General features: G+C 38.4%; 2 protein-coding genes across 4 annotated transcripts in view; one reads left to right on the top strand and one right to left on the bottom strand.

The window, feature by feature from the left end:
* kntc1 (kinetochore associated 1) overlaps window positions 1-12,044 on the bottom strand; it is a 27,896-nt gene extending 15,852 nt beyond the window's left edge. Inside the window, exons 1-31 of one of the 2 annotated variants that reach the window (XM_066689740.1) lie at window positions 11,946-12,044; window positions 10,082-10,227; window positions 9,675-9,795; window positions 9,463-9,578; window positions 8,965-9,043; window positions 8,720-8,797; window positions 8,414-8,448; window positions 7,854-7,964; window positions 6,117-6,210; window positions 5,900-5,952; window positions 5,567-5,679; window positions 5,404-5,458; window positions 4,883-4,981; window positions 4,748-4,791; window positions 4,510-4,572; window positions 4,328-4,403; window positions 4,043-4,168; window positions 3,784-3,873; window positions 3,593-3,658; window positions 3,414-3,475; window positions 3,166-3,277; window positions 2,716-2,859; window positions 2,513-2,569; window positions 2,314-2,415; window positions 2,061-2,180; window positions 1,831-1,974; window positions 1,457-1,555; window positions 1,178-1,281; window positions 815-917; window positions 537-671; window positions 320-439 (exon numbers count right to left, since the gene is read on the bottom strand). In XM_066689740.1, the coding sequence (XP_066545837.1) occupies window positions 320-439; window positions 537-671; window positions 815-917; window positions 1,178-1,281; window positions 1,457-1,555; window positions 1,831-1,974; window positions 2,061-2,180; window positions 2,314-2,415; window positions 2,513-2,569; window positions 2,716-2,859; window positions 3,166-3,277; window positions 3,414-3,475; window positions 3,593-3,658; window positions 3,784-3,873; window positions 4,043-4,168; window positions 4,328-4,403; window positions 4,510-4,572; window positions 4,748-4,791; window positions 4,883-4,981; window positions 5,404-5,458; window positions 5,567-5,679; window positions 5,900-5,952; window positions 6,117-6,210; window positions 7,854-7,964; window positions 8,414-8,448; window positions 8,720-8,797; window positions 8,965-9,043; window positions 9,463-9,578; window positions 9,675-9,795; window positions 10,082-10,213 (2,853 nt within the window). In that variant the 5' untranslated portion in view covers window positions 10,214-10,227; window positions 11,946-12,044. Of the gene's footprint in view, window positions 1-319; window positions 440-536; window positions 672-814; window positions 918-1,177; window positions 1,282-1,456; window positions 1,556-1,830; window positions 1,975-2,060; window positions 2,181-2,313; window positions 2,416-2,512; window positions 2,570-2,715; window positions 2,860-3,165; window positions 3,278-3,413; window positions 3,476-3,592; window positions 3,659-3,783; window positions 3,874-4,042; window positions 4,169-4,327; window positions 4,404-4,509; window positions 4,573-4,747; window positions 4,792-4,882; window positions 4,982-5,403; window positions 5,459-5,566; window positions 5,680-5,899; window positions 5,953-6,116; window positions 6,211-7,853; window positions 7,965-8,413; window positions 8,449-8,719; window positions 8,798-8,964; window positions 9,044-9,462; window positions 9,579-9,674; window positions 9,796-10,081; window positions 10,228-10,621; window positions 10,772-11,945 lie in introns of those variants that run through there. The other variant, XM_066689739.1, reaches the window with a different exon arrangement.
* Window positions 11,096-19,453, top strand: rsrc2 (arginine/serine-rich coiled-coil 2). Of its 2 annotated transcripts, none has more exons than XM_066689741.1 (10): window positions 11,096-11,393; window positions 12,148-12,304; window positions 13,327-13,367; window positions 15,562-15,746; window positions 16,047-16,199; window positions 16,558-16,704; window positions 16,823-16,902; window positions 17,377-17,606; window positions 17,741-17,833; window positions 17,928-19,453. In XM_066689741.1, exons 1-10 carry the CDS (start codon window positions 11,169-11,171, stop codon window positions 18,108-18,110), a joined length of 1,494 nt encoding a protein of 497 aa, XP_066545838.1. In that variant the 5' UTR covers window positions 11,096-11,168; the 3' UTR covers window positions 18,111-19,453. The 2 variants fall into 2 exon arrangements, with proteins under 2 accessions (XP_066545838.1, XP_066545839.1); XM_066689742.1 differs by having other exon boundaries at window positions 11,098-11,393; window positions 16,558-16,680.

Here is a 19,453-nt window from a genome sequence, read left to right as displayed (position 1 = left end):
CAAAAAGATCAGAGCCATGACAGATTTACCTCCAGTTATTCAGGTGCCTGTGCCATTTAACAACACAGACACAATCTAACGTCTTCTGCATTTCTGTAGGTCTGCCAGGTGGCAATGTACAAATGTTCCCGGGAGATTTGTGATATCTATAATTAAACACACCAGCAAAACACATCTGCATTGGCGAGCAAGTGACTTTCAAAAGCATCTGCCTAGGATTCATGAATCAGCTTTTTTCAAATGGTTTTGGATGAGTCAATAGTCATCTATGGTAAAATCTGCTTAGGGGTTTGCAGGTTTAATTGACGTTCCGCCCTACCTCTTCTGAAGTATCGGTCTGGTCCTGCAGCTGCAGATGAGCCCACACGGCTAACCTCTCAGAAATGCACTCAGCCTCACTGGTCGGAAGGAGTTTCAGAAGTTTCAGACACTCCTCGCTCTGCAGTCAATAACATATGAATGAATAAACTTTGACATCTAGATCAGTCTCATGCAGGCAGTCACTGAATTTACTTGCCCAGTAAAGCCACACATACTTTGTCTCGGTTGACGAGCTGAACAATGTGGATAATGTAGACTTCTGGGGTGGGTAACATATAGGCTTGAGCCACTTTCAATGCGTCTTCTAAGGAAGAGGGTAGGTCTTGCTTCAGAATATACTTCACCAGTTTCTGCAGAAGCAAGAGACGTCCAGATCACTCGGCCAAACTGGCCACATCAATCAATGCACAGGAACTCTAACATATTAAACAGATGCAAAAGTAATGTCCAGATACATTGCACTCTAGATTGGCATTAATGTTTTCTGACTAACCATGATCTGTTTGTCATCAGAAAGGTTAAAGCTTCGGATTCCATATCCTCTCAGCAGCTTCTTCATTTCCATGAGCCTGTAGCTCTCTTGGAGCTGCTCCACCCTGATTGGGGACAGTCACAAGTCAATCACATGACAGTTTTTACGTGAGGCGCTTGCATTCTGACACAGGATTCCAAGTTCTTTCCTGAAAACTATTATTCCAGGTTGCACAAATTAAAATCCAGAGGCCAGTGTATGTCAAACATCACAGCCTTAATTAAAGAAAAAAGTAAATGGTGTACCTCCAACAAAAATATTATTCAGTGACAGAACCACATTTATTTCTTAAAATTAAAAAAACTAAAATACATAAAAACTGACTTGGGGTGATCCATTTCCAGATGTTGCTGGACCAGATGTTCCACCGCTTCACTCCAGGGAACGACAGCTTTGTACATGATCTGCAGCACGGCGTCGAAGATCAGCTGGGGGATGAATGGAGCGAGTTTATGCAGTTTTATGAAAAGCATTTTCAAGTTACTAGACATGGCCTGAGAAAAAGAGAGTTGCACAGATACCAACACCACACCTGCCCCTTTATTAACCCTCCGACTGTCTTTGGAGGAAAATAATAATAATTAAATAATAATGAACACTTACATCAGTATCAGACATGCAATCCAGCACAGCCATGGCTTTGGCCTCCCACTCCGTCTCGAAGAAAGAGGCAGTGCGAGAACTACAGCGCTCCAGCAGATCCTATTGAACCCCACAGGAAAGGACTGAATTAATCTCAGAAGGGGCGATAGGTCATCACTTGCCATTAAAGACTAGTCTGCACCTCTTCTTAATCTCAAAACCAGCTCAGTACCATAAAAGAGGCTGTTATTTTAGCTTCAAAAGACCCGAGTTATACTGACAAATCAGCAGTGAATAACAGACCTAAGCAGTCAAAAATGAAGACCAGAAACACAGTTCTAAGAGAAAATGGAAAATCGGTCTTCCAGTCTCTGGGACGCTGTCGTGTGGCTGACCTTGATGTACTGTAGCAGCAGCTCTTCCAGCTGCAGGCCGTGCTCCTGGGCGTAGGGCTTTATTACACTCTCCATGGCCGAGGGGATGAGCTCTGGAGCCAAAACCTTGTCCAGCATCAGGAAAGCAATGGTTGTTGTATTTTCCTAAAAAGAAAAAAAAATGAATTACAATGATGACAATGAAAATAAACGATCATAATGTTTTTCTGAATAAGACATGGGAAAAGCACCTTCTCGAAGTCCGAGAGTGGCAGCCTGCAGTTGTATTTCTTGTAGAGGTCCAGCAGCTGCCGCAGGTTGCCCACCAGAACTTTCAACTGCTGGATTTCCTCACAGTCCCCATCCTCCTTCTGATTAATAAGGTTGGTTAATTAGTCAGACTCACAACCTATACCCTGCGATGCAATCAAGAAACTACACCAGCCTCTGAAAACCTGACTTTCAACTCACAGATAAAACAAACAGAGTGAAGTGAAATATTACCAAAGGGATCCAAATCCAGGAAGAAGATAATCCTAATTCATTGGGGTTTCTGGATACAAAATATAGTTCGGCCATTTCCAGTCCATTTTCTGGCCAGTTACACTGAAGGGGAAAAAAATATATATATATAAATAATATAAATATATAAAATAAATAAATGATCAGACATACCTTAAAACAAGAGTAAGGATTCGTTTACCTTTTCTGTTAACTCCAAGTTCCTTGCCCTCTCTTGCAACCACTGTGCAAGCATTTTCTGTTGAAAGAGACAAACAAGGAAGCGATATGTCAGTGAAACAAAGACCTTATTTTATTAGGTTGATCGAAGATGACTATAGAAATGACGTTCCTCTAACATGAACTGAGAAAAGGTTTCTTGATGGATGATAATAGTGACAATACCTGTCCTTTAGGGATTATTCTTCTCACAAATGGGATGATCACACTTTTAAACCACAGGCACAGATGGCGAGACGGGATATCTTCAGGGATCGTACCGAGTAGTGTTTCCAACATTTTTTCATCAAACTGCCTCTCAAATTCCGGCTGCATCAAGACAAAGAAATATGTTAACTTTTTAATTACAATTATTATTTTATAATCAAATATATCTACTACATTACTTTTTTGTCTGTTTTTTTCTTTCCGTTTCTCAGCAGTTCAATTATTAAATGACTATCAAGAATTAGTAGCTTTGTAACACTGGTATCTCATGTATTAAACTGAACAGGAGGACATAAAGATGTAACACAAATATATTATTTATGGTTACATGCAGTGGAAAACATGCAGGTATGTTTTTGGGTATCAGTGACACTGTGAAGATCTGACCAAGTATAAATTAAACAGTACTTGATGCCGCAGCCACAGATACTGGGCACACATCAGGTCTCTCTCCTTCAGATGCCACACTATGTCACTCAGGAGGTCAGTGCTGTTCAAGAACTCAATCCAGGAAATTCCACTGCAGCAAAAAACATCAACAAACAAAATTAAATATAATTATCAGGCACACTGAACCTCTTTGCACTGACTGATTCTTCCTTCTTTTCACAGCTTATCAAGAAAGCAGGTCAGAAACAAAAAAGAGTTGAACACACCTAAATTTCTCCGGGCCGCTGGAACCATAAAAGGTAGTGAGTTTCGCAAGAGCCTCCAGAATCTGGGGAAATAAAACGGCAGTAGATCTTAAAGCAGTTGATGCACTTAAAAACATCTCACAATGGAAACATTGTGCCAAACCCTGTGCCAAACCCTGATCCCACAGTAATTTCTTTACCTCTGTCAGTAAGAGGGGATTCTCTTCCATATAAGTTGCTGTTTTACGGTCATCTCTCTTCAAAACCTAGAATAAATCGCAAAACAAATCTGTGAATTAAAAGATTGTTTTACAGTCTACAGTCTACCGTCCCCACTCCCCCATTTAAGATGCAATAGACAATGAAATATGAAAGCAGCACAACAGCTTACTCTGGATTTTGCGTAGTTGAGCATCTCCTGCGCAGTGTCGAATGTAGGCCAGGGAGCGTTGATGCAGTACTGCACTACAAACTGCTCGTCCTAGGACACAACCACACACTTATTTGATTTCAAATGATCAGATGTGAAGTGTTTCACACAATTACTGTTTCTCCACGACACAGAATTATTGGTGCAATGCTAAATAAAACCATCTATAATATTATCAGTGAAACAAGGCAATTGAGGCCTTCTCTGCTAAATATCATACCACAATCTTTTGCAAGTTGGTTTTGGCTTCATCCACCAGGTCCGCCCAGACAGCTTGCCCATAGCCCCCAACTGAAGCTGATGCCAGCTTCTCCAGCACAAAGTTCAGCTTCACTTTGTAGACGAGCTGGGTGGAGGAAGAGAAACCCAATCAATATTTATTAGAGGCAGAAAAGAGCGAGTGGAGGCTGGTAGGTCGACAAATCCATCAGAAGAGATAGACACAGCGGATAATTCATAAACATAATGTATTGGCAAAATCAAAAGCATGCATTAGAGAGTGTACCTCAACATCAAGTCCAAACTGGATGGCAAACTTCTCCGCCTCTTCAAATTTATGCTTATAGAGAAGGCGACTCAGCCTGTTAAAAATGATAATAAATAAATAAAGGTAGTCATGACCCTGAGTTAATATGGTTGCATACAGCAATGGAAAAATGTATCATGATCTTTTATGATTTTTCATACCGGTTTTCTGGCAAAGCCTCTGTCAGACATCGCATTACTACTGCAGAAACTATCCCATCGGACCTGCAAAACAGCAGTGTAGTGGGCACCGTTAAAACAAGGAAATGGTACATTATAATTAGATTTATTAATTTACATATTTTCTGCAAAAAGCACAACACGCAAAGCTTTATTGTAGTGATTCACTTTATCCCAGTACATCTACACATAATACTCCTCTAATTATCTATTTGCATACCTTTCCTGGTCTTCGTGTATTCCTTCCAGTAAATATATGGTGTCCTGTAAGGTAAAAAAAAAAATTACTTATTACATTTAATTTCACAACACTAAGGGTTAAAGAAACATGGTTAAAAAAGGCAGTGTTCTCTACCGTGCTGATTCCCGTCTGGACCAGTGAGGAAATGTCAGAGACCTCCAATGAATACAGAAGGGTCATTGAGGGAAGAGAATATACCATGAGAGTCCTCATCTACAAGGAACAAAGAGCAGGAGTGAGAAGAGAGTTCTACATCAAAACAACCGAGATAGCAGTTATCAAAATCACTCTTCTAAATTGATCAGTTTCTTTTCTATGGTTAAACAAATAACCCTCTCCATTTTTAATGACAGGATAAAAGGATGGCAGCAATTTAATATTCATTTAATAACCAAACTGTTCATAATTTTAAATTTGTGCCACAAGTATGTAGTTCATACAGTAGCCAAACTCTCTCTGTAATTTAAGCCCTTGATAATTTATAAAAGGTAACAATGAACAGTCTTCATAGTCACTTTTAAAATTCCCATTTCCATATTTAAAAATAACCCGATTGCACAATTACCAATAAAGGAAAAGAGTTCTACACAAAGTTCTACACAAAGCAGCACCAAAGATCGGCACAAATAATTTACCAGTCTGTTGTCCTGTGTCGTGAGGGCTATGAGCTTCAGATTTGCATTTTCTTGCCTGGAGTTGAAAAATCAGATTAAGAAGATTTGAGGTCATTTTGGGAAGAAACAAAGGCCCAGAAAAATTATGAACTGGATTAAAAACTACAGGAGACTGAGCAATTACATGGCCATTGAAGCAGAATCTCCTTCTGTAGTGAGCAGGAAGTCCTGGATGGAAAGTGAAGGCCAGCACCAAACCATCACCAGAGAATGCACATCCCACATGGTCAACACATTCTTCAGGTCAGAGGAAAAGAAAAAACACAACAGATGTATCATCAATAAATAAGTAAGTAACCATGAGTTCAGATGTTCACGAATTATATTAAGTCCTGATATTTTAATCAGCACATAAGTATTGTAGACCACATTTCAACTGGAATATCAAAAAATCTTCATCCATAGTGCTTCTTGTGGTTTACATATAAATACCTGTCAATTATGACACAATCCTTACCTCATCATCCAAAACAAACATCAGATTATCCACAGTTTGGCTTTTTTTCACTCCTTTAAAATAAGAAAAGAAGACAAATAGGAGGTGTATTTCAACATGTTATCATCAATATTGTATCCAATTATTTTTGATGAGCGATTTTAATTAAACTTGTGCAGTACAGGTTTCAGATTGCTAACATTTAACAATGTTTACATGAAGTGACTAAATGGTATACCTGCCAATAAACTGCAGTCCACATCATTGCTAATAGACAATGTTTTCTGAACCAGGTCCATCTCCCACTTAGACAGCACACTGCGTCCACTGCCCTATTGAAAGACGTAAGATGCAACAAAACAATTAGTATAGGGGAGATGATCAAAAGGAAAACTGTTAATGTCATTACTCATGGCACAGTAACTTACAGTGAGGGAAAAAAGTATTTGATCCCCTATCAATCAGCAAGATTTCTGGCTCCCAGGTGTCTTTTATACAGGTAACGAGCTGAGATTAGGAGCACTCTCTTAAAGGGAGTGCTCCTAATCTCAGCTCGTTACCTGTATAAAAGACACCTGTCCACAGAAGCAATCAATCAATCAGATTCCAAACTCTCCACCATGGCCAAGACCAAAGAGCTGGCCAAGGATGTCAGGGACAAGATTGTAGACCTACACAAGGCTGGAATGGGCTACAAGACCATCGCCAAGCAGCTTGGTGAGAAGGTGACAACAGTTGGTGCGATTATTCGAAAATGGAAGAAACACAAAATAACTGTCAGTCTCCCTCGGTCTGGGGCTCCATGCAAGATCTCACCTCGTGGAGTTTCAATGATCATGAGAACGGTGAGGAATCAGCCCAGAACTACACGGGAGGATCTTGTTAATGATCTCAAGGCAGCTGGGACCATAGTCACCAAGAAAACAATTGGTAACACACTACGCCGTGAAGGACTGAAATCCTGCAGCGCCCTCAAGGTCCCCCTGCTCAAGAAAGCACATGTACAGGCCCGTCTGAAGTTAGCCAATGAACATCTGAATGATTCAGAGGAGAACTGGCTGAAAGTGTTGTGGTCAGATGAGACCAAAATCGAGCTCTTTGGCATCAACTCAACTCACCATGTTTGGAGGAGGAGGAATGACCCCAAGAACACCATCCCCACCGTCAAACATGGAGGTGGAAACATTATGCTTTGGGAGTGTTTTTCTGCTAAGGGGACAGGACAACTGCACCTCATCAAAGGGACGATGGACGGGGCCATGTACCGTCAAATCTTGGGTGAGAACCTCCTTCCCTAAGCCAGGGCATTGAAAATGGGTCGTGGATGGGTATTCCAGCATGACAATGACCCAAAACACACAGCCAAGGCAACAAAGGAGTGGCTCAAGAAGAAGCACATTAAGGTCCTGGAGTGGCCTAGCCAGTCTCCAGACCTTAAGCCCATAGAAAATCTGAGGAGGGAGCTGAAGGTTCGAGTTGCCAAACGTCAGCCTCGAAACCTTAATGACTTGGAGAGGATCTGCAAAGAGGAGTGGGACAAAATCCCTCCTGAGATGTGTGCAAACCTGGTGGCCAACTACAAGAAACGTCTGGCCTCTGTGATTGCCAACAAGGGTTTTGCCACCAAGTACTAAGTCGAAGGGGTCAAATACTTATTTCCCTCATTACCATGCAAATCAATTTATAACTTTTTTGAAATGCGTTTTTCTGGATTTTTTTGTTGTTATTCTGTCTCTCACTGTTAAAATACACCTACCATTAAAATTATAGACTGATCATTTATTGGTCAGTGGGTAAACGTACAAAATCAGCAGGGGACCAAATACTTTTTTCCCCTCACTGTATATCATGGATCCAAAAAATCTGCTCTGAAAAGAGAGTGGTCAGGAAATAAACACATTGGTTTAATTTGTGTGATTGTTACGAGCCCCAGGACGGACTGTGACATGAAATAAATAAAAACCTCTCATCGTACCCCAATTATGAGCTGGATGTTATTTGCCAGTTCAGCTGTCTCAGCATACTGGCAACCATTGGTGTGTCTCTCTTCAGTGGAAAAGAAAGCAATCTTAATGGGATTCTGAAGCTGAGAGAAAGAGATTGGAATACATTTAGGCCTTTACATTACAGCCTCGGGCAGTCATTGTTGGTTTCTAATGAAACCAATAGACACCCAGCTCTGAACATCATAAATAAGAAATCAATTTGCTGAAACATCCGCAATACAATATAAAACATTACAAAAATATGTACTCTGTACTGATAAAAACTTGTTAATACTTAGCAGTTGTAATATTATGTGCGTCTTTATATATTAGGAATGGTAACAAAATGATATGTTTATCTATTTATTTTCCTAGACTTGACTTTCTGAAAATAAAAACAGGCAGAAGGTATGCTTTTATTTATCCCTTCAATATACTGCCTCCTAAAAAAGGTAAGTATGGCCTGTTGTGCCCTGTGTGTCTCAAGAAAGGTTAAACATCTTACTCTCTTTTACAAAGTAATGATCTATGTTAATTAGAAAGGAAATACCTCTTTTAAGGCACCAAAATCCATCTTCTCGATGGCTGTGAAAAAGAAAAGACAGTACTCAGTATGAAACTACATGTTATATACTCAATGTGTTTTTACGTTGTTCAAGGCTGCAGTGGCCGATTGTAAGGCTGTGACAACTGCTGACAGGATCAAGTTCAAAGTCAGTAAACCGTAATTAACTCATAGCTGAGGAAAAACAAAATGCTTATTATGTCACAAGATTGGGAATTTCCTATTTCTCTTGTTGCATCTATTAAAGGAATGATTTAATGGACACTTTTCATGTTTATTGCACAAACTTACCAATCTGAATTTTCTCCAGATGTAGGTTGGAAATCTGAAAGAACCCATCTGATACCAGCAGAAACATGTGGTATGTTCCTGCAGAAAATTAAATCCAGTAAATCCATTGCAGTTAACTGATTATTGATCAAAAATTGCATACTGATTGTGAGCGCATAACAAAAACATTCAAGCAGTATGAAAAAGGGAGAATATTTGGACAAAGTGTGCTTGTATTCCATATCAATGACATTTTCTTTCGTTACCTGGCAATGATTTATCTTCTTGAATGAGAAGATTTTTGTATGTCATCTCATTGTCATTGACAGGCCTCTGCACCAAAGCCTTGAGAAAAAAAAATAGAAATCATGCTTGGACTGCAGCATTCTGATATCCAGGGGCCACAGAGTCTAATAGGTTTTATGTCACTAGAGCTTTTTTGCTCATTTAATCAGCTATTCACTGAACTAAGCCAATTTAGCAATCTCCCATCTTTGGGCACATATGATGATATAAAGGAAATAATAAAATCTGCTTTTCTGCCACAATGGAGTACAGTGCTGAAAGTGAAGAACACTTTACACTCTATGATTAATAAGCTGTATGTTCTTCCATCTTCTTCTGTATTGTAGCCTCCACTGTGTAACCTTTTTCTTTTGTGATATTTACATTCCTGGGACAAACAAAATAAACTGTATTTCTGGTAAAGCCAGTTGCCTTGGATAAAGTTATAAGCTAACTGGAATACACAACAACCATCTTACTTTTGTCAGCACTGTCTTCTTTAACGCCACATAATTAAGATGTATGTTTCCGTTTCTCTCTCCAACCACCAAAAACTGGCCTTCTTGGCACAGGCCCACTGTGTCTACGTCAGAATCTGAAATTAGACAGTATTTTGAATTCTTTACAGAGCCTATACAAATAATACCTCTATATGTTTTTAATCTTAAAGACAGTGTGTGAAAACACAAACCAAATTGAAGCTGCAGCAACACAGACTGGCAGTTCTGATCGAAAAGCACCACCGTTTTATCTGCAACAAGAATAGTGCCATGGCAGCTGTTGCAGGCATACAGGTTAGGATTGGACCGCACCTACAAAGCAAAGAAAAGTTAATTGATGAGGTTTCTTTTCCACTTCACACTGTAATGTATGACCAGAGAGAGCTGTTGGACAGCCTGGGGATTTATTTCACAGCAGCATACACAGTATCTGGGAAGAAGCAATACAATAGGTTGCAAGCAATTATTGTAAATCCATAAGGTTGTGCATGATAAAAACCTGTTTTTAAAAATGCATTTATGACATGTACAGGTATATATATCAGTGATTGTGTATGTTATAGATTATATTATAGTTTTCTTTATGGACCTGCTTTACCTTCTCGGACGAAGAGACTTTGACCAAAGTGTCCACCTGATACAAGGCACTGCCGCACTCCTGTCTGGAGTCGATGCATAGCCGACCTGAGCTTGTGTCGTCACTTGTCAACAGTTCTACGTCATTCCACATCCTGAAAAGTCAATCTATAAAGAAAATGAACATAAACTGGATTTACTGACCAAAACCACAACAAAAAAACTGAATCAGCAGAATTATTGTGACACAAACGTTGCATAAAATGTATTTATATTCTTACAAAACCAACTAGAAGTAATGTTACTAATTACATAAACTATTGTTGAATTGTCCGATAATTACGTTCAAGCATCAGCTATTGTTTGCATATTCGTATGCATTTCCGTAAAACTTAGGATCGACACGACTAAAACCACATGCGAGGCTAAAGTGACAGCTATCATCTTTAATGTTATAAACGAAAGTACGCTGAATAGCGTTAAAAAAGGCATGCATTTTATTTTGCTAACATTACAATCAGTAGCAACTAAATAGGAATGCTAATGCACTAAGCAGACTCACCTTCCCCTCGGAATAATATATGCATCTAACAAGTTATTCGTTCAATTATCAAATGTGAGCTCTCATTTTATGTAACTTTATTTAAAAACACGTTTGCGTAAGAACTCTCCCGAGGACTAATCAGAGCCATAGATTGAAATTTGGCGGGATGGGATACAGAAACAAATACTTCCGGTATGAGGTCATTTCCATGGAAACGGTTAAGCAGCTAGTGCAGATCAGGATCATTTTTGTTACCCGTTGTGTATTTGTAATGCGCTACCATATGCTGTGCTGCCCAATATTATCTTGGCGATGGTTTTTTTTTCTAATAAAGAAAGTGTTGTTAGTTTCTATTGCACGGATAATTCACTATTATTGTGCAGTGTTATCATGATGTATAAATAGGTTCACACTGTGGGTTGCTATACAACTTGATGGGCTTTAGTTTTATTTGTTTGAGGCTCACGTGTAGCATACGCTACCCAAAACAATTGATTGTTGACGTTGAAATAACAGTGCACTCGTGGACAAACACTGAGAAATAACTGTATAATCCGTGAATGCGATGGATTCATTTTTAATCAATTTCAAAAGGATTTTAAACTGCGCCCATCGCTCCGCTCTCGTTTACTGTATTGTCCCACAATGCATCGGGCCACAACATCCGGGACCCGTCCGCCAGGCTGCGGAGTTTCTGGATTCTGTTGTTCACGGAGAGAAGACAAGGTGGAGCGGAGCTGGGAGAGCGATTAATACAGTATTTTCTGTGTCCGACAGAGCTATCATGGCGGTAAGTGTATTATTGATCATTTTGCACTTAAATTATTGTAACCTCCAATATATATATGGCTATGTTTATGATGAAAATGGGGCATTCATAAAATTTGCACTTTAAAGAAGATGGCGTCATGGCAGCCATGTCGAGATCGCTGTTGTATGTAGTCATCGCACACAAAAAGCCTTCTGCGACTCTTGTCCTGAAGTGCGATGCCCCTCAATCTCCATACCTTGTACACAATACATGGAAAGTAAAATACTGCTATTTCATACACAATCAAATGATCTGTTCTTTGTTCCTTTATGAATTGCCACAATTGTTTCGTTCAGGGCAGATATACAATGGAAATCACCAAACAAGTCACATCCGTGTTCATACATCGTGTTTCATGGTCGTGGAAAATAATCCTCAGTTTAAAAACTCAATATAAGACTGATTTGGTTAATCCTGATACTTTGAATCACGTACAACGTAGTTAATTCGGACCGCACTTTTCTTGATGCAGAGCAACGTTAATCTAATTCTCAACTTTTTCAATCGTAATGTGCGTAAGATAATTCATACCTGTGATGAACTTTCTTCAGACGAAATCCACAGCTCGTTTAGTTTCATTCACGAATCGCTTCATACATTTAATGTGGAATCTTTTTATGAATGAAGCCAGCTGTGCTAGTGCATTTCAATTTAATTTTGAAATTGTTCATAGCTATGAATTTGTAATCAGAGGACAATGTACATTAAGAATCTGTGCTTTGTTTAATTATAGGCAAGTGACACTGATCAGGAAGGGGTTTCACTGAAGAAATCCCTCTCGGACACGGACAGGAAGAGGGAGGGCACAGATTCCTCCAAATCTCCAAGAAGTTCAAAACACCATCACTCCAGGTCTCGGTCACGATCAAGAGACCGAAAAAGAAAGTCAAGTATGTCATTACGAAAAAGCAGATCAGAAAGGACCCACGTTTGTTACAATACAAAAGCACGGGTTGCTTGTACATTATCTTGTTTTTTTGGTGTGTTTGTTTAACTCTTAACTTTATTGCAGGTAGCCTCTTTTCTAAAAGGATTTTTTTCTTACTTTTCTCTACTTATTTCTTTTTTATTTTATTTATTTAATTACAAAAAGGCAGATGATTCTCATTTTGATTGTTGCCTGCCAAAGAGGAATGGCAGTCAGTGGTATTTGTTGTGTTCACATCAGCAAGGCTTAATATTTAAAGTTACGTATGGTTTTCATAGGGTTTATATTATTTAAAAAACAAAAAACAAAAAAAACAGTATATTGTGCCCTTAATGCATCCATTTACCCTCTTTCACATTTATAATGTGTTTAATATATGGGACAGAGACCAATGCCACAAGACTTTCAAAGTCATTGTAGAAGTTTTACAAACATACCCAAGAACAACAACATGCTCCCTAATATAAAATAAGCACATTCTGGAGATGTTTTCCACACCTAGAGCCCAGCAACAAAACTCCTTGCATGAGGACATTGATTAATTTATTTTCTAAAATTGTTTGACCAGAAAACCTCAATAAAACGAACACAGCTTGTGTCCGTCCCTGATGCGTCCTGTCTGTGCTGGTTGGCACAGGGATTTCAGCCTGATCTTTCCACTGTATGCCAGAGAAATTAATCCCAGAGGCATAAACAGGTTGTACTTATTTTTTCCTAAATGCAATTTGTATAGTTAACCTCTTCAGTTGTAAAGTTTGATAGTATGCAGTGGATGTTTCCCCCCCTCCCAGGATGTATTTATTTTCTTTAGCTGAATGCACTGCTACTGTGTATGCTGTAGCACCAAACAGTAAGGCATGAGACACAAACATGAAAACGTTCCTAACTTTATCTTGTTACATGACTTACTTCAGTCAGTCTCGTGTACAAAATACTATATATGCTGCTGCAAGATGTTAAGACTTTCTCATGTTCACTTTCCAGGTGATAAGAAGCACAGACGATCCCGCAGCAGAAGCAAAGAGGTAATTAATTTCAGTTTATTGAACTCAAAATAGGGTTAATTGTGCTTATAGCTGCTTTATTTGTATAACTATAAAATTTAATATGAAAATTCATGGTAAGTACCAAGACATTTTTGTTTGGAAATAATTTATTTAAAAGTCAGTCAGAAATTCATAATGAGGTATCGAGAAGCATGGTTGCATTTAGCAACATGACATGAAGGTAAATAGATTTGTTTTCGTTTTGTTTTTGATTTTTGATTATTATTTTTTTAGTAAAATATCTGCTACACTGTAGTTAGAATCCTGTAACATTGAAGACAATTTTAGATGGTGGTTAAGTGTGTTTATATAGGAGCGTTTATTTTTTTTAAATAACTTTTGTGCATAGATCACATGATAACATTTCTATAATAAATCATACTCAGCGTGCTTATGCACGAAGAGACACAGTGAACTGAAGACGCTGCAGACTCAGATAGCAAAATTATATGCCTACTTCCTGGAAAGGTAACTATCAGTTATTCAAACTCATATTTGCCTTCTTAGAAAGATCTTGAGTTTTTTAATTTCAAGTCAGTGCTTTTCTGGTCATACAAAGAGGTTGTGTGTTCAACTGTTCCAACCAAAGACTACTGTCTGCACTTTGAAGGCTGCACCTTACAACTAGATCATAGCAGTAAAAATGTAGGGCCAAGTTTAAATACTGAGAAACTAGTCTGATGCAAACATTTCCACAGGAGCTTTAAAAGCAAGGCTTTACCAAAACAGAACACATACTCTTTCCTTTAGTTACCTGAAAAACAACTAGGTCTTCAAATGGAATGCATGACTTCATAGAACAGTTTGTTAGAATGAGGGGAAACTCAGAGTACAGGTGCCAGAGTACTAAGTAGCATATTCATATTCATAGGAATGACAGCTTTGGCTAATTGTGATGGTTGGAACTTTAGTTGGTTTCTCTCTGACAAACTCCCAAGTAGAAAAGTTACAAAAATAGCTAAAGGTGGTTGCTTTGCTGAAACTCTTAATCTGAGAGATTTTTGCCACTTCCACTGCTGTTTCCTTTGTGGTATTGCTGGTACTAGTAAAGACATCTAGATCTGAGACGGTGAAAGAATTATGTTTAATGTTTGGACTAGATTTAAAAAAATATATAAAAAGTTACTTAATGGTGAAAAATAAATTAGCCTAATATGTTCCCCTCTATGTAGGACTGTTATCAAAGGCTGATTTAAATACCAGTGTGATTCCAAAACAACAAAAACAGGCAAAGTCAGATGTTTGGCTCACATGTCTGTTTATAATGTCTGCCAAAAAGAAGTGCTAAACAGAACTGGGAAGAAACTTTACAGATTTAGAAGGAATTAACATTGAGTATATTCAGAAATAGTAAAAAAAAAAAGCCATCAATCTGCTTATCTGTAAAGCAATATGCAGTAGCAAGACTATCTTCATGGATACAAAAACATGTTTTTTGACACAATTTGTATGATTTGGTCTAGAAATTATAGTATCAGCAACATCGACTTTAAAAGAAAAAAAGAAACATCCCAAATGCAAAAATGAACAATGGCTTACAGGCATAAGAAGAAAATTAAGAAACAGCAGTGAAAAATGTAGGCCTAGCTATTAAAATATGGGACTAAAAGTCTTACTAATTAGTGCTATACTGTGTGGTGGTAATCAGGGTCACATTAGATTTAGCTATGCAGTTTTAATGGTTCAGATACATACCTCTAGTCTGGATAACATGAAAATGTTTTTTGTTTTGTTTCCTTCCAGCTTGTAGAGTGCCCTATCCTTAAATATACAAATGATTATCATAAAGTTAGAAATTGCCATTCAGCAAGCAGCAGCATTTCAGGTTTCTGAACGGTTAAAACAGAGCACAAATTAGTTAAATAGTCCACAATAATACATCAGTTAAATAGTCAATAAAATAAAACCCGGTCCACAATACTAAATTTCTCATTGAAAGCATCTTTATACAAAAGCGCAGTTTACTTTGAAGGCAGTTGTAAAAGGTTGCCTATTTATTGATAACGCTTTAGATCTTAATGCCTACGTGAATTGTGGGTGGGGTGGGGGTGGAGGGGAACAAGAAGTGACTGACTGTTACTTCTCTACATGCCTTAGTGGATATTTTTAACTCTCATACTAACTCTTTTTGTTGCACTATTTTCCTGAAAGAACCAACTTCTTCTTAAAACAGGCACGAAGAAAAGAGTCTGATGACAAATCTTCCAAATCACACAAGTCTGAAGAGCAGCACGATCGGGAACAGGCTGAGAAAGCGCGGGAAAGACTGAACTCTGAAAATGGAGAAGATCGTCACCGGCGTAAAGAGAAGAAGACATCAAGGGGCAGGAGTTACTCCAGATCAAGGTCAAGGGAAAGGTGAATATGTTCGTCTCGGATCAGGCTCTTGTGAATCTGATTTGTAATACGATAAGATGACTATTGTATAGAATTGTTTGTATCTGTTTTTGTTGTCTATGCCCTCTTGTTAAAAACAACTAAAAATAGCAACTCCACATGTACCATGGCATTTATTATTTGTATATTCCTTAAAACATTTAAGATCAGTTTCACTTACATGCATAAAAATAGTGTGACAAAGGAAAACGGCCACCAGCAGAGGAAATGGCGGAAGTAGAATTCATTTACAAGATTTTATTATTTCTTGGGTTTGCAAAGACGACATCGCAGCAGAAGCAGAGAGCGGAAAAAGTCCCGCTCCAGGAGCAGGGACAGGAGATCCAGAAGTCGAGACAGAAAGCGCCGTGCTAGGTCCCGCTCCAGGTCCAGGTCCAAGCACAGGCACCGAAGCAGAAGCCAGAGCAAGAGCAGGTTTGTCATTTTATGAGAATTGGAAGAATAACTTCTGCTTTGCCGTGTAGTTTTGTAGGCTGCACTTTGTTGGACTGTGCTTGAGTTTTTGCAAAGCAACTTACCTGGTGCATTAACCACTCGGTAAAAATGAAGAAAACCCAGTTCAAGACGCACATCATGGTTGTCATGTGGTTAAGTCCTTGTCCCTGTTGTCGTCCCCCACTTTTTGTTTAAGTGTGAAGTGTGTTTGTGTATATATTTATATATAATGATAAAGATATGAAGAAAACTGACGAGAAATACATTGAACCTGTAGTTTGCCAGCACTGTTTTGTGCAATGTGTGTATTTAAGAATCTACTGCTTCTCCGTTAAAGGGAAAGGAAGAAACGAACTGAAAAGGTACGCAGATACAGTAGGAGCCGCAGTAGGTCTGTGAGTCCTCCGGCTTTCCGAGGCAGAAACACTGCAATGGATGCGCAGGAAGCGCTTGCCAGAAGGTACTACAGCTGCCTTAATGAAATGTAATGATGAAATTCTCTACTGAATACTTCTTTTTTTTTTAATTATTATTATTTCAGTCCCATTGGTGGTTATCATATTGATCATGACACTTGTATGTATTTTACTCTTTTTATACAGGCTGGAAAGAGCAAAAAAATTACAAGAGCAGAAAGAAAAGGAAATGCTAGAGAAACAAAAGCAGCAAGAGATTGTTGCAGGTAAGAATTACCCCATACACACACACATGCTTAAAAGATTTTCTAGATTTATACAAAATCTCTCTTAATCCTCCTTTGATGGATTATTTCTTTAAGGCCCTTGAACCCTGGGGTTTATTAGAAATGGCCATTGTCACTCTTACCCTCTCGGTCACCAGTCATCCACAGGAGATTAATAATGGTCAGAGTTCTCCTGCTTTGCTCTGTAACCAGTCTGTTTTAGACATTAGGAAAGTATAACCTATTGCTTTGACCATAAATTGTATTAAGTGTTTTGTCATGGTAAATCAAGCTCCCTAACAACCTTTAATTCCATCTGTTCTGTCTACTATTAATGTTTCCTTCCACGTGGCTAAAAAAAAGGTGCAGTGGCCGGAGAAATTAAGTGTAACTTGCAGTGTCGCGTGCTTTAGAAATCTCTTTTGCAGTGCCGTTACGCTTACATTTGTTCTTTCTTGTGTTCCTCACTGGTAGCTGCAGCCACAGGTGGTTCTGTCCTTAATGTTGCAGCACTGCTTGCTTCTGGGACTCAGGTCACACCTCAGATCGCAATGGCTGCACAGATGGCCGCTTTGCAGGCCAAAACCCTGGCTGAGACTGGCATAGCAGTACCTAGCTACTACAACCCAGCTGCTGTGAACCCAATGAAATTTGCAGAACAGGAGAAGAAAAGGAAAATGCTTTGGCAAGGCAAAAAAGAAGGGGTAGGTATTGTTGCCTTTGATTTAAATGATTCAGTATATTAAAATTGAACTTCTGATTTCCAGCATTGATATAATGGGTCTTGGAATGCATTCATTGCATTTTTTTTTTTTTTTTTTTTTTTTTTTTTTTTAAGGACTCAAAATCTCAGACCGCGGAACTGTGGGAAAAGCTTAACTTTGGAAATAAGGACCAAAATGTAAAATTCCGAAAGCTGATGGGAATAAAAGTAAGTAAAGTTGCCCGTCTGTCTGTGTATGTGTGGATGTAAATCAACTTTGCTCATGAAAGACTTCAATCTAAATCAATTGCTTTGTTTTCAGGGTGAGGATGAACCCGGTCCACCCACCATAACTGACGATGAAAGCTTGAAAACTCTGAAGCAGCAGGAGGAAGTGTTTCGAAATCTCGATGTTCAGTACGAAATGGCACGGTCACAGACACACACACAGAGAGGGATGGGACTTGGTTTCTCTTCTTCGATGAGAGGAATGGATGCAGTCTGACATCATTGTATTCAGCTTTTCTGCACAGCTTCTTGAGCACGCTGGAAACTTTAAAAGCTTTGTGTTCTGGTGTAAAAGTCCGTTTACTGAAAAAAGCTAGTAGACTAGCTTGCATGGATGTTGCATTGGATATATAATTTATTGACAAATCTCACATTTAAACATTCATTTGTAAATACAGTCTAGTTAAATGCTGACACCATCTCAGCAGTTGGGTTCTGTACATCTTTTAAAAAAATATGCAATGGTTTAAAAATGAAGAGGGGATAGCAAAAGTTTGGGATAATTCCAATTGCTATAGCATCTCTTTGCTTTTTTTTGTACTAAAAATGTATATATTTTCATTTGTTGAAACATGAATGGAACATTGTGTAGATGTAAAGTAGAATGGTTCATTCATTATTAGCAGGTTGCCAAAGGGCACATTATCCAGGTTGGAGGCTTCTGGGTAATAACTTTCTTTTCATGTCTGATTAAAGTCAATACAATAATGTTTTTATGGAAAAGCACCACTCTTGATATCTTCATATGCAGTTTCTCCTACCTTCCTTGACCTATTAATTAGACAGTTTTTGTAAAATACTGATAGACTGCATTATAAGTAACCATTATTGCTTTACCTACCAAAAGGACAATAGAGGTTTTACAGTAGTAGATTTCATTAGATCATCAATACAAGCCTTTTATCTGCATTTTCACTGGCCAAATCTCAGCAGTAGTCTACAGCATGGTTTGCCATTTCTTTTTTCAGATGGCTTCTTTTGATAAATATCTGTACAGTACCTGTAGATGCTGTTGTAAGGTAATATACACCAATATTATTTCAGTAATATACTATGTGAATACTACTACGTCACAAAAATGACTTGGGGGGGGGGGGTTGGTGTAGTTGGCTTAATCATCTGTGGAATCGTTAAATGTGAATTCCAAAGGCCATAATTAAAACCATTTCACATTAGACAAGCTACAGATCTCTATATTAATTCCTAGTTTTAACAGTCTTTAGGAATGTTTTTTTCCCCTTGGTTAATTTAATTCCATTTTTTTATATGTATGCTACTTACAGGATGTTCAGAACATTTCAAACCAAACCCTTTCTTTAAAAAGAAATAGCCAAGCTGTCAGAACATATATAGTGTCTCCAACAGAGAGACATGATTGAATATTTATAAAGTACTGTTGCCCTTCATGAGTGGTGTTGAATGTAAACTTAGTCAAAACAGGATAATCCTGGTTGGACTAAGTATATTTGATCTTTCTTTTGAAAGAGAAACCATCTCTAAACTATTACATTGCCTGTAACATTTTAAACAAGCAGCCAATAAATGGTGCATAGGATTTTC

This window comes from Amia ocellicauda, chromosome 17 (genome assembly GCF_036373705.1).
Source record: "Amia ocellicauda isolate fAmiCal2 chromosome 17, fAmiCal2.hap1, whole genome shotgun sequence".
In the NCBI taxonomy this organism is placed as follows: domain Eukaryota; kingdom Metazoa; phylum Chordata; class Actinopteri; order Amiiformes; family Amiidae; genus Amia; species Amia ocellicauda.
Note: the sequence above shows the minus strand (reverse complement) of the source record. Positions and strands in the feature narration are given on the sequence as shown.

Coding starts and splice junctions, on each gene's coding strand:
- rsrc2 (XM_066689741.1), top strand. CDS start 11,169: ATGGATTCATTTTTAATCAATTTCAAAAGGATTTTAAACTGCGCCCAT. Junction 16,200..16,557: donor AGAAGCCAGAGCAAGAGCAG/GTTTGTCATTTT, acceptor TCTCCGTTAAAG/GGAAAGGAAGAAACGAACTG. Junction 17,607..17,740: donor GGCAAGGCAAAAAAGAAGGG/GTAGGTATTGTT, acceptor TTTTTTTTTAAG/GACTCAAAATCTCAGACCGC.